General features: G+C 42.9%; 1 protein-coding gene across 1 annotated transcript in view; it reads left to right on the forward strand.

Annotated features, from left to right (window-relative positions):
* Positions 1–15716: 15716 nt before the first annotated feature.
* Reps2 (RALBP1 associated Eps domain containing 2) overlaps positions 15717–24264 on the forward strand; it is a 230421-nt gene continuing 221873 nt past the window's right edge. The window contains 2 exon segments of the mRNA XM_037198871.1: positions 15717–16002; positions 16005–16081. Of these exon segments, the coding sequence (XP_037054766.1) occupies positions 15849–16002; positions 16005–16081 (231 nt within the window). The 5' untranslated portion in view covers positions 15717–15848.

Here is a 24264-nt window from a genome sequence, read left to right on the forward strand (position 1 = left end):
GAGGAACAGCTAGACTGCTTTCCAAAGTGGTTGGTTCATTTTCCAGCAGTGTTTATGAGCCCCATTTTCTGCATTATCACTTATACTTATTGTCAGTGGCTCATGATATGTATTTGATCAGCTGACATATGCTTGTCTAAATATACATCTTAAGCAAATAGTTAAGAATAATTTGTGAGGGGCTGGAAAGCTGGTTCAGCAGTTAAGAACTGCTACCCTTTCAGAGGACCTGAGTTTGGTTCCCAGCATCCACAATGAGTGGCTTACATCTACCTATAACTCCAGCTTCAGAGGCCCCACCACCCTCCTCTGGCATTTGCACACATGTGCACATACACATACACATGTAAATAAATAATTACACAGCACATACATATTAAAAGAGCAATCTGGGGCTAGAGTGGGCTCAATGTTCAAGAGTGCTGGCTACTTTTCAAGAGGACCTGGGTTCAATTCAGCATCCACACGGCAGCTTACAACTGTTTATAACTCCAGTTCCAGGGAACGTGATGCCCTCATCTGGGTTCCAAAGGCATCATGAATGAATGTGGTGCACAGACATACATGTAGGCAAAACACCCACATACATAAAATCAAGATAAATAAAGAGCAGTCTGTGAAGAGGTACCATTACAGGCTTGAAATATGTCTCTAACAGAGCTCCCCTAAAGGGCCAGATTCTGTAGCAGCATTGCTGGATAGGCTCTAGCTCCAGAAATAATGGTTTTTAAAATAATCTCTGTTGGCTTAAATGAAACAGCTGGTTTGGGTCAAAGTTAAGAATGACTTTCATGAACTCAAAAGTGTTTCCAACTTTTCTGTCACACAAGGCTTCAAATGAAAGCCTTATTGCATGTTATGGCTAACCCCCCCCCCCATCAAAGCAGCAAGTATAGCACTCTGGTTCCAAAATGGAGACAATTGTGGAGGTGACCAAGTCTCTTAGTTTTTGAATCCAGTGCCATTATTTTCATAGTTACAGAACTGGCGTGTCTAATGATTTGGAAACTGTTTGCAGACACATGGTCCCCAAGAGGTTCTAAAGCTTTAAGAAAAGGCAGCCTCGTAGGCTCTGCTCTTGGGCCTCTTCCCCCAGCAGTTAGTGGCTGGAGTCTCGTGGAGATAATGCAGGGCATGTGAGATAAACATCCTTTTCAAAATCAACACACACTTTTGTTTCTCCCAGTCCCAGAGGAAATCAGGCATTGTCAATGAGATGTGCTAAACTTTTTTCTGCACTGACACTCTAACACAATGAAGAATTTTGACTACTTGCCAGGTATTTCATTAGTTTCTAAGACAAAGGCATGCTTTTTTCATACTGTTATTGTGTCTCCCATTTCTTTCTTTTTTAAATAAATAATTTATTTTTATTTTATGCACATTGGTGTTTTGCTTATATGTATGACTGTGTGAGGGTATCAGAAACCCTGGAACTGGAGTTACAAACAGTTGTGAGGTGCCATCTGGGCACTGGGAATTGAACCTGGGTCCTCTGGAAGAGCGTCCAGTGCTCTTAACCACTGAGCCATCTCTCCAGGGTGTCTACCATTTCTAGGTATTAGTAAAATTCAAAATCATGTTGGGAGCCAGGTACAGTGCTACACATCTGTAATCTCAGTACTTGGGAGACTGAGGCAGGAGGATCAGTGTGAGTTTGAGAGCAGCCTAGGCTACATAATGAGACCATGTCTTAAACAGACAAGCAAACAAAATAGCCCACCCAACAAGCAAAGGTCACATAGATACAGGAGTCTCAGTAAGGGCTTGCATATTGGAATGAACAAATGAGACTGCAAGAGGGGTGTTGATACATCCTTTTTCTTTAGTATTTTGAGACAGAGCCTTATGTAGTACAGGCTGGCTTCTAAAACATTATGTAGTAGAGGATGACCTTGATATTCCTGATCCTCCTGTCTCTACCTCTCGAGTTCTAGGATTGCAAAAAAATGTATTTTTATAAGTAGGGAAAATTTCAGATAAAAAAATGAACTTTTTTTTTGGAGAGAGAGTCTCAGTCTGTAACCTATGCTATCCTCTTTCCTCAACTTCCTAAATGTTGGGATTATAGGTATGAACCACCTGGCAGATAGAAAAAATTTGAGAGACTAGTATAGTGTCTTTTCCTCTATCCATTATTCACCTAAAACAATTGTCTTAGTCAGTGTTCTATTGCTGAAAAAAGACACCATGATTTCGGAAACTCTTATAAAGGAAACATTTAATTGGGGCTGGCTAACAGTTTCAGAGGTTTAGTCTATTGTCATCATGGCAGGACATGGTGACATGCAGGCAGACATGGTGCTGGAGGAGGAACTGAGAGTTCTGTATCTTGATCTGCAGGCAGCAGAAGGAGACCGTGTCCCACACTGAGCATAGCTTGAGCATATGAGACCTCAAAGCCTGACCCCACAGTGACACACTTCCTCCAACAAAGCCACATCTACTAATAGTGTCACTCCCTACGGGCCAAGCATTCAAACACATGAGTCTATGGGAGCCATACCTATTCAAACCACCACCCACAACAACTGTCTATATTTTCAGGTTTTGTTTCAAGCTCTCTCCTCCTGAGCTTTTCTTTTGTACTTGAGTATTTTAGTGAAAATTCAGGATACCATGTCATCTCACCTGTAAATAATATGGAATGCAGCTGCAAATTGCATGGGATATTTGTTTCATTAGCCCTAAAGCTATCATTGCATTTAAAAAGTAAATTATATCAAGGTGGAGGCAGGGGGATCAGAGGCTGATCCTTCTCCACTACATAGTAAGTTCAAGACCAGCCTGGGATACATCATACCATGTTCCAATAAACAAACAAAAATATCCTTTAACATCATGGTATTTTGGGTCCATATTTAATTTTCCCTAAAAGGTAACAGGTTATATTTTTAATTTTTTTTAAAACTTTTTCTTTCGAGACAGGGTCTCACTAGGTAGTCTTTTCTGGTCTAGAACTCATTGTGTAGACCAGGTTGGCCTCAGATTCACAGAGGTCTTCTGGCTGCTTTTTCTTGAGTGTTGGGATCAAAGGCGTGCATCACCATACTGGGCTTGAAAATTTTTTTATTTTGTGAAATTTTATAAATTCACAAAATACAGAGACTAATAGATTGAGCCCTCTTTTACCTATTCCCCTATAGCCCTACCAACCCACACTCATGGCTTTAACCTATGTGTGGCTGCTCACATCTGTAACCCCACCATCTGGAATGTTAAGACAGGAGAATCATGGCAACTTGGAGGCCAGCCTGGGTTACAAGGTGAGACTCTGTCTCAGCACAAGCAAATAATCAATTCCACATACTGTTTCATCGATGATCCCCCATGCGCCCCTGCTACACCCGTTATTGATCTTTTAGGCAATAGGCTAGCATTATATCCACTCATGGGAATCAGTCATTTCCTGTGCGTTCTTCCTGCAGAGGATGAACTTGTAGGAGTGTAACCTCGAAGTGGCTTCAGTTTGGCAAAAGGTAAATGTGCAACGAGAACAGCTGTGGGCCATTAGCAAACAATGCTCACTAATGGGTCCAGTCCTAGTAGAGGGAATCTTGGCAGTGAACCAACAGTGCTAACTGTAGCTTTGAAATTTTCTTAAGGTAATTGGGGAAGAAGCTGGTACTCAACCTGTTGTTTTGATTCCTGACTACAGAGCTTGACTACATTTTCCCAAATCCCTTTGCTACGGCTGTATACCTTGTTTCTAACCAATTGAAAGTAAGGAGAAGTGATCTGTGCCTCTTCTGGGCCTAGCCAGTAACTCTGCTGTTCAAGATCTTCCATGGCTTCTCTTTCTACCTTTGCTGAGTTCCTGAGTGCTTTCTTTTTATAGTTACTAGATACAAGGAGTCTAGCACAGGTCCCTGAGGCCTAGGAAATGAGGTTCCAGGAGTATTCATGAATGGGCTTTACAAAAGCACTCCTTCTACACACCTATGTTGGGCTGTGGTGAGATTAAAAAAAAAAAAGAATGGTTTTGTTATCCCATTAAGACTTTTTGGAGCCGGGTATGGTGGCGTATGCCTTTAATCCCAGCGTTCTGGAGGCAGAGGCAGGCAGATCTCTATGAGTTTGAGGCCAGCCTGGTCTACAAAGTGAGTTCCAGGACAGTCAAGGCTGTTACACAGAGAAATCCTGTCTCAAAAAACCAAAACAACAGCAACAACAGATTTTTGGTTGTTTGTTATAGCAGTTGTCTTACCCTGACTCATTCTATGAATGTCCTCCTTTTCAGAAACATAAGGGGTTGGGGATTTAGCTCAGTGGTAGAGCGCTTGCCTAGCAAGCACAAGGCCCTGGGTTTGGTCCTCAGCTCTGGAAAAAAAAGACAGAAACATGAACAGTTGTAGAAAATTTGGTTCTGTCAATTTGACTAATCATAGTCCTTGCTCAACTCTGCAATGACTTAAAAAGTGCAGAATAACTAAGTATTTTTCTTTTTGGTTTTCTGAGACAGGGTTTCTCTGTAGTGTTGGCTGTCCTGGAAACCACTCTGTAGTGTAGCCCAGGCTGTCCTCAAACTCACAGAGATCCCCCTGCCTCTGCCTCCCGAGTGCTGGGTTAAAGGCGTGCGCCGCCGCCGCCACCACCACCACCACCTTGCAAAGCCAGCATTTCTCACAAAGCCAGGTTCTGTGCGGGGTGATGCCTGTCTAAAGCTGGAAGACTGTAAGTTGGAGGCCAGCCTGGGCTGCACAGTGAGAACCTATTTCAAGAACAAAACAAGTCAAACATAAAACCCAAAGTAAAGCAAAACAAATGATCAAAGGACAACAATAACAAAACAGAAGCAGAAACCAAAAGCCCAAAGCCCAAACCAGAAGATAGGCTTTTTTAGCTCTCAGTTTTGGAGGCCCAAATTGCAAGATTGGGAAGATCTACCCCTTTGTCCTCAGGTGTGGGTCTTCTGATTACATCACAACATGGTGGATGACATCATGGTGAGAGACAGAGAGAGAGGGAGGAAGAGAGAGGAGGGAGAGAGAGGGACAGAGAGAAGGAGAGAGAGGGAAAGAGAGACAAAGACAGAAGGAGGGAGAGAGGGACAGAGAAAGAGAGAATGAGGGAGAGAGAGAGGGAGAGAGGGAGGGGGAGAGAGACGGGGACAGATAGATAGAGACAGAAAAAGAGAGAAAGAGGGAGAGGGAGAGGGAGGGAGAGAGAGGGACAGAGAGAGAGACAGAAAGAGAAAGAGGGAGAGAGAGAGGGAGGGAGCAAGGGAGAGAGACAGAGAAAGAGAGAAAGGGAGGGGTGAGAGAACAATGGAGAGGAAAGGGGCCAGGCTTCCTCTTTGTTATGCTCTCTCCTGGGAATTAGTAACTAATTCAATAGGTGTACCAGTAAGAAAGACCCAGCCCACTCTTTAAAACTGGCATTAGTGCGTTCATGAGACTTGCGCCCCTATGACCCCAATGACCTTCTAGTAGGCCTCACCTCTTACAGGTTTCACTACCTCAGTACTGCCTCGCTGGGGACCAAGCTTTTAGCACACTAACCTTTGGAAGACAAGCCATAAGAGCAAGAGAGACAGTGGCTTATGATTCCATTGTCATTGGTAGCTTATAGGGCATATGAGAGGCTAAGAACCCCAACTGTCCCCTTTTCTTATGAGCTTAGCATGAAAGAGGAAATGCAAGTAATCAACTGTTTCCCAATAAACCTGCTTGGAAAACATTAAGTTACACAGAAGTCAACTTTAGCTAAAGGAGTCTTGCCTCTGCCAGGCAGTTTAGGGAAGACAGCCCCGGCTGTAGCACCTAAGTAAGTCCTGTTCCTGTGGTCAGGAAGAGCATCATTCAGCCAGGCACAGGCAGGGTGACCCTGGTTAACAGCTGCCCAGGAAAAGCAGCCCTGGTTTATCTCAGGTAACCATGGTGATATGTTTTCATTGTAAATCTCCCCATTTGTCCAAACACAAAAGCCTGGAATTTCTGTCTCTGTAAAACATGGTTAATTGCTCAAAGTGTAACTTGGGAGCCCCAAACCTGAAAGCAACCCACAGACAAAAGCATATGTAAGAATGCAACGTTATAGCTTGAACCTATAGAAGCTGAGGGGATTTCTGTACAGGTGTTTCTTTTGGCGTCAGCCAAAGCCAGTTGTATGCTATTGTTCAAGAGCTCATTGTTGATCTCTAAGTACTTGAAGTGATTTCTCACTGGGAAGGCAGAGCAATGGCATACAAATAACTATTTAAGGGAGGACTATGCAGACTCTATCAGCTCCCTTGTTGTTAGAGCTGCTTAGAGATGAAGACTCAACTCAGGGTTGTCACCGCAATTGGCCTGCTTCTTATTTTCCCTATCTACTTCCTTTCCACCCCAGAGAGAGTCTACAAAACACTCCTCTGCCTGAGAAGTTTCAAGAAGTCCTGAAGTTGGGAACAGAGCTCTCAAAGATGTGCATTCAGGGGCAGGGGACGGGGTGGAGTGAGAGGTGTGCCCTCTGAAAACCCCAGAATTCAGTGGTGACGGCTAGAGAGAGGGAGGGATGGAGGGAGGGGGAGAGAGAGAGAGAAAGACAAAGACACACACACACACACACAGAGAGAGAGAGAGAGAAGAGAGAGAGAGAGAGAGAGAGGCAGACACAGAGAGACAGACAGTGGGGATACAAAGACAGAGACAGAGAGACAAAGATGGAATAGAGAAAGATCCATTTTTTTCCATGTTATCACTTCTGGGAGATAGGAGAGGTGCCAGTATTACTTCAGTATTTCCTCTTGGGGAGTAGAGAGAAAAAATACGGTCAGAGGAATAGAATTCCCTCTCATACCGATAAAAATCTGCCTGCTCTCAGTATTATCAAGAAGAAGAAAAAGTTAAAGTCATTCAAACAAGTGATTATTTGGTGTCAAAATTAAGCACTCCTTTAATTTCCACTTATTTTTAAAGTTTTTTTCCTTTAAAAAGATATTATTGTTACTGTTAGTATTGAGTAGCCCTAGCTGGCCTAAAACTCTCTATGTAGATCAAACTGGCTTCAACTCCAATTCACAAGATCTGTGTATCTCGTCCTCCCAAGTGCTGAGATAAAGGCACATGCCACTATGGCCAGGCCAAAGACTTATTACTTGTTCTTTTAAATCATGTGTGTATCTGTGTGGGTATAGATGACTACAGTGTTGAGAAGAGGCGAGTGGATATTCTGGAGTGGCTGGTGATTGTGAGCTTCCCAATGTGGGAGATGGGATCCAAACCGCAAGCTGCGGTTTGTACCTGATCTTAACCACTGAACCATCCAGCCAAGTTTTTTCTTTAAAAAATTTGTTTTGTTTTGTTTTGTTTTCAAGACACAGTTGGTCTGTGTAACAGCAGTGGCTGTCCTGGAACTCTCTTTGTAAACCAGGCTGGCCTTGAATTCAGAGATCCACTTGCCTCTGCCTCCCAAGTGCTGGGATTAAGGGCATGTGCCACCATGCCTGTCTAAAAAATGTTTTATTTTAGTTTATTACTAATCATATCTAATAATGGGTTTCACCATGACATCTCCACCGGTGTACATAATATATTTTGATCACATTCACTCCCATTACAGTCTCTTGCCCCACCCACTCCCCCTGATACACTTCCTCTTCTCAGCTAGGCCCTCTTCTAGGAGCCCATCTGTTTTGCTCTTTGCACTGATGAGATTCATTGGAATTGTCTACAGGTGTATGGGTGAGGGGTCATGTACAGGAGCGCAGGCAACTTACCACTGGATACGTGCCGAAGAAAAGCCCCTCATCTGTGTATAAACCCTCAGGGAGGGGGCCACGAGTCCATCCCCCTTCCATGACAGGATGTAATTTTCACCATTTTTTGGAGATATTATCTGAAGTATCCCAGGATCACTGCAGTCCAGAGAAGTCAAACTGACTTCTCTCTTAACTACTGCCCTTCCCCCACCCCTAAGCAGATGGCTCATAAAACGCCCGTAGGTAGAAGGAAATAGAAGAGCTTCATATTTGAGGACAGAGGTTGATTACGCTGTAAAGGGCCAGAGAGTTAATATTTTAGGCTTCATGTGGCATGTTATATCTGTGGCAATTATCCAAAACTACCTTTGCCAAAGCAGTCACAAAAAGTACGCAGGTAAGCAGGGGTGGTGACACATGTCTGTAATCCCAACACTTGAGAGGTGGAGGCAGGAAGTTTTCCTCAGTTGTCCTCCACTTTATTCTTTGACACAGGGTCTCTCACCGAACCTGAAGCCCTCTGTTCCTGCTACGTTGATTGGCCAGTGAGCTCTTGGGATCTACCTCTCCTCCACTTCCCAATGTTGGGGTTACAGGCTATCTTAGAGTTGCTGTTGCTGTGAAGAGACACCGTGACAACAGCAATGCTTATAAAGGATAACATTTGATTGTGGTGGCTCTCGAGTACAGTTCAGAGGTTTAGTGCATTATTGTCATGGTGGGAAGCAAGGCAGCATGCAGGCAGACAGGGTGCTAGAGAAGGAGCTGAGAGTTCTTACATCTTGACTCACAGGCAACAGGAAGTGGTCTGAGACACTGGGTGGTATCTTGAACATATATGAGACCTCAAAGCCTGCCTCTGTAGTGAATGACTTCCTCCAACAAGATGAAATCTACTCCAACTGGGCCATACCTAATAATGCCATTCTCTATGGGGGCCATTTTCTTTTAAACCACCACACAGGCCATGCAAAGTTTTTATGTCAGTGCTGGAGATTTGATCTCACGTCCTCTTGTTTTCCCAGCAAGTACTGAGGTATCTTTCCCATCCAGATTTTGCAACTTCTAAATGACTGGAGAACTTAGTGCTTTCTGTGAACTTAATATTCCATGTTATGTAAAAATTACATGAAATCCATGGCTAAGGTTTATTGGAACATAGCCATACTATGTGCTTTCTTTTTGATTTTCTTTTGGGTTGATTTCTTTGTTTGAGACTTGCTCTAATTAAGCATAACTTAAAATATCTCTTGCTGCTGTTTGGTACAGATCTGTAATTCCAGTACTTGGCAGGAGGATTAAGATCAGCTTCAGCTACAGAGTCTTGTCTCAAAAAGGAAAAAAAAAATACCTCTTGGTAATTCTTTAAAAATATGACCATTTTGGTTTCTTTGGTTATGATAGAGCTAAAACAAGCGTGTAAGCTCAGAACGACAAAAAAATGTAAAGAAATAATCTTCAAAAGGTTCTTGTGAAGGCTGGGCAGATGACTCCATGGGTAAGTACTTGCCATACAAACGTGAGGACCCACATCCTCATGCACTCACATAGAAGAGCTGGGCACGATGGCACACATCTGTAACTCCAGCACTGGGGATGCGGAGACAGGAGGATCTCTGGAGCTCGCTGGTCAGAATCTAGCTGAATCAGTGATCTCCAGTTTCACCGAGAGACCCCGTGTCCAAAGAAATAAGGTGAAGAGTGACTTGGGAAATACTGAAAATCAATCCCTGGTTGCTACATGTGTGTACACATATACAGAAACACACACACACACACACACACACACACACACACACACACACACAACCAAACCCCTACAATAGGGCTTATTTAATGTTACTCAGCCTTATAAACATGTCTACGTTTCTAGTTTCTATGTTCTTACTTGTGTTTATTTTGAGGTTTCATAACTATTTCTCCTATTTAGAAAATTATTGTAGAAATAAAGTACAATACTTGACATTCTTAGAAAAATATGTTTAACATGAAAGTCTCATTATGTAGCCCAGGCTGGCCTAAAAATCTAGCTAGATCTTTCTGCCTTAGCCTCTCCAGTGCTGGGGTTACAGGCATGAGCCACTATGTCCGGCTTAGTAAAAACATTTTTTTTTTTTTTTTATTTTCGAGACAGGGTTTCTCTGTGTAGCTTTGGTGCCTGTCCTGGATCTCACTTTGTAGACCAGGCTGGCCTCAAACTCACAGAGATCCGCCTGGCTCTGCCTCCTGAGTGCTGGGATCAAAGGTATGCGCCACTACCGCCCAGTGGGACCCTGTCTTAATTAGAGTTTCTTTTGCTGTTAAGAGACCTCATGACCATGGCAACTTTTTTTTAAAAACTTTTTATTAATTCTTTGTGAAATTTCATATCATGTATACAATCCCATTCATCTTCCTGTCCCTTTGGTATCCACCCTCTGCCCTTGCAAACTTGCCTCCCAAAATAAAATAAAATAAAATTTAAAAGAAAAAAAGAAGAAATCACATTATGGAAGCTGTAATGTGACACAACGAGTCACACAGTATGCCCTTTAGTCCACACATCTTTACTTGCAAGTGTTTATTGCAATGAGTCATTGGTCTGGCTCGAGGCCTCTGGTTTCTGCTACACTGTCAATGCTGGGCCCTCACTGGGACTCCTCTTGGCTCTCCTGTTGTTGCCCTGTGTTGTGGAGATCCTGCAGCTTTGGATTTGCAGTACTAGCCCCTTCACATGCTCTAGTAGTTCATAGATGGGGTGCATGCTAGGGTGAGCCAACTCATAGCCCTGGTTCTGGGCCTGGGTGGTAGCTGGACTGGGCAGTCTACCAGCTCTCCCGACCATGGCAACTCTTATAAAGGAAAACATTTAATGGGGGCTGGCTTACAGTTTCACAGGTTCAGTCCATTATTGTCATGGAGGAACATGGTGGCATGCAGGTAGACATGGTGCTGGAGAAGCAGCTGAGAGTCTTACATCTTGATCCACAGGCAGCAGAAGGAGAGACTGTATGTACTGGGCACAGCTTGGGCATATATGAGACCTCAAAGCCTGCCTTCACAGAGCTACACTTCCTCCAACCAGGCCACATCTACTCTGACAAGACCATACCTCCTATGCACCACTCTCTATGTGCCAAGCATTCAAACATATGAATCTATGGGGATCATACCTATTCAAACTACTTCAGACTCCTTCTGATTGTGTCCCCTGGGCTTTGTTGACCAGGATCTTTCTTGTATCCTGGAGGCTTGCGTCAGAGGCTTCTCTTCCATTCTTTCCTTAATCATTACTTTCTTGGTGGCAAGTCTCTGGTGTGCCTACCTTTCTCAGGATAACCCTTTCTCTCCCTTCCCTCCATTGTCCTATTAATTTACTCTTCCCAGTTCCGCACAGTCTCAGAAAACACCCATTGTCTTGTGGAGCCTTCTTGGTTTAGCATTTTTCTAATTTCCAAACTCCCACAGCACTTAGCCCGGGGTACATGATTTAGCACTTAATTATATATTGTCTCTTATTTATTTTTGTTTGTTGTGCTAGTTTTTGCCTTTTCTAGTGAGGTTGTTGACTTCTTGAAAGCAACGTATCTTGTATTTTTTTTTAATTCCTTGAAGCATTCCAGTACACACACTTCCTGCCCTACCAATAAATACTGATTGTTGGGGCTGGAGAGATGGCTCAGTGGTTAAGAGCACTGGCTGCTCTTCCAGAGGTCCTGAGTTCAATTCCCAGCAACTACATGGTGGCTCACAACCATCTGTAATGAGACCTGGTGCTCTCTTCTGGCCTGCAGGCATATCTATCATCTATAATGGGGTTCTGAGGCCCTGTTCTGCCTGATGCCCTGTTTTATTTGTCAGCTTTATTAAATTGGCTTCAGTAATGAAGGAAATGAATTCCAAATGTGGTATTCAGTTGGGCAAGTCATACCAGCTTTACATTCATTCATTTTTTTAAAATCTGTAAAATGAAGCTAAAAGCATCTTCTTGCTGGTGACTGTATTAGTTATTTCTCTGTAGCTGTTATAAAAATACCATGGCCCAAAGCAGCTTACCAAGGAAAGAGTTTATTTTGACTGACAGTTCTAGGGGGATAAGAGTTCATCTTGGCAGGGAGGCATGGAAGCAAACGGCAGGCATGGCAGTAGGAGCCAGAAGCTGAGGGCTCCCAACTTCAACCACAAACATGAAATGGATAGTGAACTAGAGGAGGCGCGCAGCTCTGAACTCTCAAAGTCTGTCCCCAGGGATATACCTCCTCCCGCAAGGCCACACCTCCTAAACCTCTCCAAATAGTGCCACCAACAGGAAAGCAAGTGTTTAAATATGTGAGCCTATGGGAGGCCTGTCTGATTCAAACCACTACAGTGGCACATACCTGTAATCCTAGCATTTGAGAGGTAGGGGCAAGAGGATCACAAACTTGAGGTCAGCCTGGTCTACAAAGTGAGACCTTTCATCTCAAGAAAATGTCTTCCTGACTGGATGTGGTATTGCATGCCTGTAATCCCAGAACTGAGCAGGTGGAGACAGGAGGATCAGGAGTTCAAGGCCAGCCTGTGCTGCATGAGACCCTGTCTAAAACAAACAAACAAATAACATGTATGTATGTATGTATGTATGTACGTATGTATCTCCCTAATCTACCTTAGAGTTACGGTGAGGCTCATATGAGATAGTGTGCACAAAAATATCATGTAAAACTTTTTATCTTGCCCGTCAGGGGATATGATAACCTATATTTGTTTTTACAGGAGTCCCTGGGGGAAATGGGGTTTGTTGCCTATCACACAGAGTGGACTACTCTGTTACAGAGCTACTCTCCAGGAAAGCTAAGAACAATTGGAAACGTAGGAAGAGAATTACCTGTCTCTTGGCTCCCATGTTACTGAGAAGGTCCGACAGTCATGGAAAGTGTGATAGGATTTTGAAGCAGAAATTCTCTATAGCTGGACGGTCTCTGCTGTCTCTCTACTTCCTTCTTCCTGTATTGATGCCATCTTCCCTCCCAGAAGTTATGAAGCAAAATGGGGAATAAGGAATCAAAGCTTTGAAGAGAGAACTTTCTGCCTTTGCAACCAAACCTGGGTTCACCTCTTGGGGAGTGCAAAGCTAAGACAAGCAAGGGCAGGGCAGGACATATGAGTGGTCAAATGTTAATAACTGTACCGGCTAAGGAGAGTCTGGGAGTTACGGCCAAAGCAAGACCTTCTGTGAACAAAGGAAGCATGGGCATTTTATTCTGAGAGCAGACACACATGCATATGGGAAAGCCCTCTAAGGGTGGGCACATTCCTGAGCATGCTCAGTAAAAGGTGCTAGTCCAAGGAGAAGAAGAGACACATTTCTGGGTGTACTTAGCTCAATGTCATTTAGCCAGTGTTCAAAATGCTACAAAAGGCAGACAGCACTTGTGGACTTGCTCAGTTTGCATTATAAAGATAACAGGAATGCCTCTGTGCATGTTCAAATTTCATGTTGATGTTTCATGAAGCCTGAAAAGAAAAAAAAAATGACAGGACATCTTGAAGGCATATTACATAAGAGATTGTCTAAAAGTTCACTGCCTCACTTAGCTGCTAATGTGTTTGGGCTGAATCTTCTGTACTTTTCCTTCTCTGGTACTTGGTACTGGAGGCCATACTTGTGCTTAGTGCATGCAAGGCAAATGCTCTGCTACTGAGTCATATCCCCACCATGGGTCTTCTGTATTTGATTTCTCCAGAGTCCAAAAGGGAAGTAGAACTCTGGCCATCATTGAGGTTAACACATTTCTTTTTTCTTCCATGCATCTCTTTCTTCCCCTTTCCTTTTTTAGTTTTCCCCATCTCGTGACTTCTTCCCTGTTCTCCTCTCTTCCTTCCATTGGTCCTTATTTTAGTTGACTATAATATCAAAGTGTATTTGTTATCATTGATAGTATTTCTCGTGTTGTCTTTGGTTTTTGCTTTTTTGTGTTGTTACTGTTCTTTTTTTTGTTTTTGTTTTTGAGACAGGGTTTCTTTGTGTAGCTTTGCACCTTTCCTGGAACTCACACTGTAGCCCAGGCTGGCCTGGAACTCACAGAGATCCGCCTGGCTCTACCTCCCGAGTGCTGGGATTAAAGGCATGCGCCACTACCGCCCGGCATTGTTACTGTTCTTAACAGTGGGTCTTGCCACTGCCTCTGGAGTGCCAGAATTCCAGGCATGTGCCACATCTGACTGCTTTATGTTTTAATTAAAATCAAACTATTTGGGATGGAATATTCCTCTCTCTCTATATATGTATGTATATAAATAAAACTATGTACACACACACACACACACACACACATATATATATATATATATATATATACACATATATATCTCCATGTATTTTTCTTAAGACAGTGTCTCACTATGTAGCACTAGCTGCCATGAAACTCACTATGTAGACCAGGCTGGTCTCAAACTCACAGAGATCTGTCTGCCTCTGCCTCTTGAGTTCTAGGTTTAAGAAGGTGTGTGCCACCAGTTCCAGCTCTAACATGCCCTTTTATTAGTGTTTAGCCATGAACAGTTTTACCCTTTTTGGGTTAGTGTTTTGCAGTGAGGCATGTATGTACAATGGGTACATTTGTGCAACTCTTTTCAAGAACAACGGCACTTAAGATTTTTCTTTTGGAGCCCAGCATGGTGGCACATGCCTTTATCCTAGCACTTGGGAGGCAGACAGGGAGATCTCTGTGAATTTGAGGCCAGCCTGGTCTGCACAGTGAGTTCCAAGACAGCCAGGGCTATGTAGAGAGATCCTGTCTCAAAAACAGAGATTTTTCTTTGGGAAAAAATGCAACTATACAATACTGATACTGAAATTTGCAGTGTTATTGTGGGGCAGACCTTTTTCTTCTAGTAGATTATTTTGCAGACTTTTTTTCTTTTTGCAGACTTACTTGGAACTCACCATGTAATCTAGAGTAACTTCAAAATTTCAGGGATTCTCCTGCCCCAGCCTCTTAGTGAAGCAGCAGCCACCACACTTAGCATAGACTTTCTCTTCATAGAGGCTTGACTAGAGAGCAATAGCCCTAGGGGAGGAAGCCCATTTGAAAAAAAAAAACTCACACACACATGGAGTTTGTAAAGTTCTGGGGTTCTAGTGTTAACTTTTTTGGTAGGAACTTGAAAACTTTTGTATTAAAAATGTGCTTGTTTTCTTGCCAAAAGAAGTATTTCAGAGCCAGATGTCTTAAGGAAAGAGCTTGTCTGAAAAAACAAACAAACAAACAAACAAACAAACAAACAAACAAACAAAATCTTTCCAGAAGGCGCAGACTCTGTGTTACAGAGGTCAGTACTTTCAGGACTTAATAAGCATACATTTTCCACATATTGCCTCGCAACTGTTTCCCAGATTTCAGTAGAGCACTGAGCAGAATGAACCTCACATCTGCAAAACGAGAAGCCCCCCCTTCCTCTAGGATTTAAGAGTAACTTCTGGCATTTTTTAGTAAGGCTCAAATCCAGATCCGAGCCATACCTGAGAAAGTGGCCTGACCCCATCACCATCTTCAAAGTTGTGGAGAGGCGCTGAGACCTCATTCGTAAGAACATCTCTGTTATTTAGGTTTTTAGGACACAGGCGATACTATTAGAGAGGAAGAGAAACCCAACTTTTCGTGCCTGGTCCCTTTTCTAAGTGGACACCACTTCTGTTCTGGACTCCAAAAGAGAAAACATCTCAGTTTTCCCCATCCCCTGAAAAGCCCTCTTGTTCTTGTGTGTGTGTGTCCAGATGTTCCCTTGCCAGCCAGGGTGGAGAGCCCGAGATCCCCCTCAGGAGCTGTGTGGACTTTAGTAGCCACTCGCCGCCGGGTCTGGCCTCCCCCTCGGAGCAGGTGAAAGGCTTGGGAGGGCAGCTGCCGGAGTTGGACTCCTTACCTGGCCAAGGGGCGGGGCGAGGCGGCCATCAGGGGTGGGGCCCAGGTGGGGTCCCGGGCTCTGATTGGTCGGCGCCGCGCCTGTCTCCATGTGCCGCGCAGCCGAGGCACAACATTCAAGCCCGGGGGGCGGGGCTGGCGCGCTCTTGGAGGAAGCGGCGGCGCTGCAGCTGCGGGGCGTGGGGGCGGCGGCTTCGGAGGCCGAGGCGGTGGTGGTGGCCCTGGCGGAGACACCGGCACCTCGACTCGGGAAAGCGCTCGGCCGGGACCCCACAGAAGGCCCTATGGAGGTGGCTGCGGGTGGAGGCTGCGGCGCGGCCCCGCCGTTGCTGCTGAGCGATAGCGAGCAGCAGTGCTACTCTGAGCTCTTTGCGCGCTGTGCAGGCGCTGCAAGCGGGGGCCCGGGACCTGGACCTCCCGAGGCTACCAGGGTCGCCCCCGCACTGCCACTGCGGCCGCCGGTCCAGTGGCCGATCTGTTCCGAGCGTCGCAGCTGCCACCGGAGACGTTGCACCAGGTAAGTCTCTGCGCTCTTTTATCCCTCGCGGGTCTGTGGGGACAGTGTCTGTGGAAGAATGGGGGAGACAACGACTATTCCTGGGGATCTGGAGGGCGGCGGTCAGGGCGGCAAAAAAAAAGGGGGGCTGTGCAGCCGAGGATGGCGGCGACGCCCTTGTCCCCAGGGACACCAGCCTCCTCTGCAGCTCATCTCCTCCTCGCCCAGTGCTTGGGTGCTCTCTTCGTCCCTTGAGAGACTCTAACGCCCCTGTCGTTCCTGGGGGTTCTACAGCCTCCCAGACCCAAAGTTTGCCCTGTTCTGGAAGTGATGTTTGTTTTGGCTGCAGTCTGCTTTAACCTCTGTTCCTTGCTCCTGCCCCTCCCTTTGTTGACTGCACACTCAGGGTGCCTTGCTGGGATTTGAACTTGAAGGGTGTGTACGTGTGTGTCTGTATGGCTCTTGGCCTAGGACTATGTGTCGCCCTCTCTTTATATTTGTGATATGTATCTGCTACATACATTTGTTCACTAACATATTTCTGATTATTAGTATGAAACTGGAAAAATCTTAATGCCCAGTTGTAGAACAGGGACTCGGGGCTGCAAGAAAAGAGCACTGGTCAAGTCCAAAGTTAAGTTCCCCATTTGGGTCCAGGGGTGGACTTAGAAGTCTACAGCTGTAGTTTCCTATTTTATTGTTCCTTGACTTTGACATGAGTTATGAAACAAAGGGTGTCATAGCTTCTTTCTGCCTGCCCCATACCTGGAAAGGAGGAAGGGATGGTTCACAGCAGGTGCTGTTTTTGTTTTGTGCTTTCCTTGAAGCTTGGAGAAAGACTGCTTGTTAAGCCTTTTGTCTGTCATTTGTTGTCACCAGCAGTAACTGGTGATAAAATTGTTAATATAAAGCCCCAAATATGAATCTTTACTTAAAAAGCAATAGTGTGAAGGTCACTAACACCAACTGAATAGTTACAGTGACGATCAATGCTTTAAAATGTAGCTCCTAGGGAGTGCTGAGGGCTTTATGGTTCACTTGCCAGACCATTGCCTTTGTGGGATTTTTCTTTTTTCTTTTTTGTCCCTGGAGACTGTTTTACACTACTGGAGCATACATATATGCTCATATATTTGAATGTAATTTTAGCCACTTGGTTCACCTTTTCGAATTTAGGATTTCTGAACATGATTAGTATTCACGGAATTTAGCATGGCTGTTGGTTCCTGTAGAATTCCTTGATGAGAAGATAGCTCGGCCACTGCTGCTAAGCAGTTGAGTTGCACAAGGTGATGAGGAAGTCAGTGTTCTGAAACAAACTGTAGCTATTACAAGGACCTCAGGATACTCCTGAGCATAATAAATTTACTAAAACGTCCGAGGCAATGCACCAAATAAGTGGGCTGGGTATCTGGCAGGGATTATTTTGTGGTCAGTAATACATCAAATGTGATAAGAGGAAGGGGCATATGAAAGTTGCTTGAGGTTTCCTCAGGAATTGGCGAGGGGGCTTTCCTGTGTGATAACAGATGCTTCCTTGAAGTACACATAATTTAAAAAGAACTCAAGGCACAGGGACTTAGAGTGGAAAACTGCAGGCAAAAGACTATTTCAGCTGTTAGCAAAAGGGGCCATTCCTAGATTGCTGGTAGTAAGTCTGAGCTTTATGCTCTCTTCTTAAACTCAGAGAAATAAAATACACCCATTACCTTACTAAAATTAGAATAGCCCACTACTCTTTGTACAGGGAAAAATTAACATTTAAAGTCACGTGGAACTGGGAAAGGTAATCAAAGTTGTCATCTAGTGGCCATCGAAGTTTTATCCATCACTTTGGTGATATGTGTGTGCCCAGTCTGATTTCATTTGTTTCTCCTCATTAGTGTATTAACTTTTTAAAAACAAGTGTAGAAAATTTCCCCTTTCCCTTCTAAACAAGAACTTGTAAGTTTAGATTTAACTGGCCCAACAGGTATGGCTGCTCAAATCATCAAGACAATAACCAGATCTGGTAGTTTCTATGATTAATGGCCAGGTTTTCCTCTTAATAAGCATACGATTAAGATTATTGTAATCTAGGGCTGGAGATTTAGCTCAGTTGGGAGAGTGCTTGCCTAGCATGCACAAAACACTGGGTTTAGTTCCCAGCACTGCATAAAATCAGGTATGGTGGCACGTGCTTAAAATCTCAGCACTCAGGAAGTAGAGGCAGAAGGGTCACAAGTTAAAGGTCATACTCAGCTACATAGTTAATTTGAGGCCAGCCTGGGTAAATGAAACCTTGTCTTAAAAATTATTATTATTATTATTATTATTATTTTATTATTATTAAAAAGGAGGAGAATTTAACCAGGAATAAATGCCCTATAAAATATATAATTTTGCTGGGCTTGGTGGCACACACCTTTAATCTCAGCACCCAGGAGGCAGAGGCAGGTAGATCTCTGAGTTTGAGGCCAGCCTGGTCTACAGAGTGAGTTATAGGACAGCCAGGGCTGTTACACAGAGAAACTCTGTTTCAAAAAAATGAAACAAACAAAAACCATAATTTTATTTTCTTTTTGGTGCATAAATAAACCACTGCATCTATTATTTAGTCTTGGAAGTAAGCCTACAAAGTTATTTTAGGGTTTTTCTCCAGTTGATATAGAAGTATTTGTATATACTTAAAATTGTATGCATAAAATTATATATATGGGATTTATATACCTATACACTTATAAATTATCTATAAAAACACCAACACTTGCTATGGTTTGGCTAAGAGTCTCCTAAAGGTCCACACATTAAAGGGTTGGTTTTCAGGATGCTATCTCTGGGAGGTGATTGTGACTTTGAGTGGGCATAGTAGGAGGTCATTAAATCATTGGGACAATTGTAGCATACAATAGCTACCACCAAATGACAAAGTTTATATTTGACTCAATGAATTAACAAACATGCAGACTACTTTATAATGTCCACTTTTTAGATGGTATCACTCTCTAGAGATGCTGTGCATGTTTCAGGCTATAGTTATAATTGATTTTCAGTTTTATGGTAGGCCACTCTTGGACATCAATATTGTTAGTTATAAAATGCTGTTCAATCTATATTATCAGGAGAAATTATTGAATTGGGGGAAAGCCTAATAATTAATATCTGATTGTCAGATTATGGTAAAGAAGCATGTCCAGGCTGTGAGAAGTTGTTTTTGTTATTTTATTATTTTATATGTATAAGCACTTTTCCTGTATGCATGTATGTGTACCATGTGTGTTCCTGGTGCCCACCAAGGTCAGAAAAGGGCATCAGATCCTCTTCGGTCTGTAGTTACAGACAGTTATGAGCTGCCATGTGGGTGCTGGGGATTGAACTCTGGTCCTTTGTAAGAGCAGCATGTGCTCTTAAACATTGAGCTAACTCTCCAGATCAGTCGGGGATGTTTTTAAAATTGCTGTTCACAATCTCTTCTCTGAGAGGTCATTAAAAATTTCAACTCAAGGTCTCTGATAGCCCAAGCTGGCCTCAAATTCACTATGTTGCAAAAGTTGACCTTGAGCTTCTGCCCCTACCTCCCAAGTGCTGAGATTACAGATGTGTGCTACCACAAGTCACTCATTTAAAAGTTAAAAAAAATCTTTGAAGAAACTGCTTAGTCATTAAGGAAATCAACAAAATCCGTATTGGGAAGATTTTTCCTGTTATGTGTGAGATTATTAGCCAGAACTACTTATTTCTTTTAATTTTAAAATTATTTTTATTTTGGGGGTAATATAATTACATTATTTCCCTCTTCTTTTTCCTCTGTTCAAATCCTCCCATATACTACTCCTTGCTCTCTTTCAAATTCAGGGCCTCTCTTTAAATTCATTGTTGTTACATGCGTATATGTATTTGTATATACATATATCTTCCTAAATATAGCCTATTTAGTCTGTACAATGTTACTTGTACATATGTTTTCAGGGCTGACCATTTGGTATTGGATAACCAATTGGTGTGCTCTTCTCCAGGGAAGACTCCACTCAGCATTCCTCAGTTGCTTTAGTTCTTTGTATAGGGTTGAGCTCTCTTGGACTCTTTCCTCATCTATGTATATTGCTGTTGTCTTTGATCAGCTCCTGTTGAGGCAGTCATGGTGGTGTAGCTTTGGAGAGTATTAGGAGACACACTCTCACAGTAAACTCCCTGGACCTCTGGTTCTTAGAATCTTCCCACTCCCTCTTCCACAATGATCCCCAAGTGTTAGGCGTTAGGGTGTTTTATCGATGTATTCATTGGGACTGGGCTACCATGCTAAGTTAATTTTTTAAATACTGCATCAGCAGATACAATAAGTACCAGGGATTCAATACCAGATTCAAGGCACTGTCTGGTTAAAAGGATATTTGAAGTATGGTGCAGGTGGAGGCATGCCTATAATGCCAGTGCTGGGAAGGCTGAGGCAGGCTAGCAAATTTGAAGCCAACTTGATCTGCGTAGTGAGACTATACTTAAGTATGCATGATTTAAAATTATTTTCTATTTTTTTATATACATAGGTATGATATATATATGATCAATAAAATAAAATATTTTTATGTTATTTCAGTTTCAGATGAGACATATTGTATTCTACACAACCTTCTGCAACTTGTTTCTCCTCTCATTGTTATTTTTTTTGGAATTTGTCCTTGTTGACACATGTCCCATCAGTTCATTTATTTCCTTTTGAAAACTTTATTACCCGCTTTTACAGTGAGTCATCATTGCCATGTTGTAGAGATCTTTATGCCAAAGGAAAGTAAGTGACCTTCCTGATTTATGCACAATGCCACACAACTGGGGGATTGTTCTAAACACACATGAACATTAACAATACCCCATAGGTAGTAGAATGCACATTGATATTCTTGAGGGTCACAGAGGCCTTTTAATCTAACTAGCCTTTCTTTTTTTCCTATTATTTAGAGAATATTAGTTTCTGTGATCAAACTCACATCGATAAGACTTTACATATTTAATTCAGTATATTACCCCTACATAAATGGAAAAACTTCTAAGTTTAACATTTCTAGACCAATAGGGCTATTAATTTCTGTACAATGCTAACTCAACATGGCAAACTGGGGTACTTTTTTCCATAGTTGATAGTACAACTAAAGTTTCTAAAAATACGGTTTCACACAAGTGCATACTTATGCATATATATATGACTAGTAATATTAGTATGTCATGCATCAGTAGCAGTGGCAACAATTTTTCTGGGTTATTCAGTCATCTGAACAAAATTGTAGAGACATTCAGTACATTCCAGTAAGAAAAAAGAAATGTAGTGACGCATGCCTTCCTTCCATCCCAGTACTCAAGAGGCAGAGGCAGAGACAGGCAGATCTCTGAGTTCGATGTCAGCTTGATCTACATAGTGAGTTCCAGGCCAGCTGAGGCTGTACACCAAGACACTGTCTCAAAAACAAAATTAAAAACAAAAACAAACCACATGCACGCACGCACGCACGCACACACACACACACACAGCACAGTTCTGTTACTGTTGTGGTACATGGCATTTTTATTTATTTTTAAAATTTACGTCGTTTCCATCCCTCTCTTCAACTCCTTCCATATTACCTCTTCTTTTCAAATTCATGAGACCTCTTCTTTATTATTGTCTTACACACACACACACACACACACACACACACACACACACACACACACACCCCTACACACACACCCCTGAGGGAATTAGTGTTGCCCATATGTACATGTGTTTAGGGCTGACCACTTGGGATTGGATAACCTATGGGGGCCCGTCCCTGGAGAAGACTGACTGTAGCTCTCCTCCTTGGTTTTGCTCTCACTGTTGACCTCTCTCAGCAGCCATTACTTGCTTATAGCTCTCTATCTAGAGGTGGGGCCTTGTGGAATTTCTGCCATCCACATTAGAATGTCAATTGGGGTCATTACTCAGGTCTTGTTTATGCAACCAAAATCTTGAGATTTCATGGGTGCAGTTCCTCTCTCATGTAGAAGAGAGTGTCAGCAGGTGTCCTGATCCTTCCTCTGGCCCTTTCAATCTTTTCCTTAATTTTCCTTGCGCCTTAGGTGTGACAGTTGTGTTATAGTTATACCAATTGGAGTTAGCACCTTGTGGTCATTTATTCTCTGCATTTTGGCCAGTTGTGGATCTCTGTAGTATATTCTCAGTCCTACAAAAAGCAGCTAGTTTGCTGAGGTGTGAGAGCTACACTTATCTGTAGGCAGGCGGTAAGCATTTGGAAGACAGCTAGAAATTATATTGGTTTAGGAAAAAATGGCAGTAGTAGGTTGTCCCCCAGGATCTATGACTTCTGCAGCCATGGATAGTTGGCTAGGTTTATAGTACCAGACATGAAATCCTTCATATTGAGCATCCCTTTAAGTCCAATTACACAGTGTTGTTACCCCCAATCTGAAAGTGCTGTTATTGCACCTTCGGTGAAATCTTGCTGGGCCAGTCATTGTGGTTCGGAGGCTTTACAATTGGCTGGGACTATTGATTGCTTTTTCTCTCCTGGCAGCTTACCTAGCACCTTCTGATACTATGAAAGCTAGTCTTGGTGGGAGAGGGGGAGGCTTTCTGGTAAAATCCAGCTCAGGTGTTCAGCAATGGGGATTTACCTTCAACTTCTGGGAGGCAACGAAGGGCAATAGCAATAGCTTATGTTGTTCAGGTAGTCTCTTGGATTTCCCTGACCAACAACCAGAAGGAAGGTTTTTCATGCCTGATACTGGGGTTTTTGTTAGATATCTATGGCTCTTGCAGGAAACATTATCACTCCATGTAGCACAACTCCATCTAAATGTTCTCTCTGTCTCTATCTATCTGTCTGTCTGTCTTTCTGTATGAACCTACATACACACATATCAATGTAAGTTATATATTTTAAGTAGGCTTATAAAATGTTTCCTTATGGCTTTTTAAATTTTTTTTGTTTTTTTGAGACAGGGTCTTTCTGTGTATTCCTGGCTGTCCTGGATCTCACTCTGTAGCCCAGGCTGGTCTCGAACTCACAGAGATCCACCTGCCTCGGCCTCCTGAGTGCTGGGATTAAAGGCATGTGCCACCACCGCCCGACTCCTTAAGCTTTTAAAAACGACCTTCGTGTTATTTATTTCCTGCTTCCCTGCTCCTCTGTATTACTTTCCCTCCTCCATCCCAGTTAGACGCCCCCATTTTTCTCTTTCCTCCTTCATAGCAACTGTGTCCTACTTTCCCCTATATGGAGCTCCTTCCCCACCCTCTCATGGTCCCTTTCTATTTTCTTGGTTTCTACAGTTACTTCAGGTTATATACTCAGATCTAAAGATTTGGCATTAAGATACACATATAAGAGAGAATTTTCGATATTTGTCCTTCTGGGCTTGGGCTACTGCACTTAGTATATAGTATTTTTCAGTTATATCCATTTACCCTGAAATTTTCATTTTTCTTTACTGCTGAGTAGAATTCCATTGTATATGTCACATTTTTAAAAACCCCAAATCTTGCTTGTTGTGGTGGGGCCTGCTAGTAGGCAAATTCTGAAAAGGATGAGAGGCACGGGGATTATGAGTTTCAGGACTGCCTGGGCTACATCTTTTCCTTTTTTCTTCTTTATTTCTTTTTTGCTGCAGGACCTCTTGGCAAATAGGAGTCAGCAGATACACACAACCTCAAACAACGAACCCCACAAAAATCTCAAACAGATAGATACAATAATATAGTAGACCTCAGTGGTACTTAATGACTAAAGATCAGCACCATTAATCTACATTTCTAACTTTGGTCCCTTCTTCCTATTATTGTAAAGCAAGTCTCAGACATATATTTGACAAGTTTTATCTTCAAGAAATGAACCTGGGAGTGGGCAGGAGGAGATGGGAGCATACAGTGGTTTAAGATGGGTGGAAAACGTACCTATAGCCTGTGGTTAAATGGTAACACTGGCAATGGTTTTCTACATCAAGCTATTGGATGTGGGGTAATGGTGCTTGAGAACTGATTTGTAATAGTTGGGGACATATAGGCAAAGAACACCACAGAGCTAATTACACATTTGTGTATACTGCTGTACTGTTCACAATAGCTAGGAACTGGAACCAGCCTAGGTGCCCACCTGCAGATGAATAAAGAAAATGTAGTATATATATATACACAATGGATGGACTGGAAATCAGTATGGTAAGAGAAATATGCCAGACTGAGAAAAGAGAATATG

The sequence above is a fragment of the Peromyscus leucopus genome, chromosome X (genome assembly GCF_004664715.2).
Source record: "Peromyscus leucopus breed LL Stock chromosome X, UCI_PerLeu_2.1, whole genome shotgun sequence".
Classification (NCBI taxonomy): domain Eukaryota; kingdom Metazoa; phylum Chordata; class Mammalia; order Rodentia; family Cricetidae; genus Peromyscus; species Peromyscus leucopus.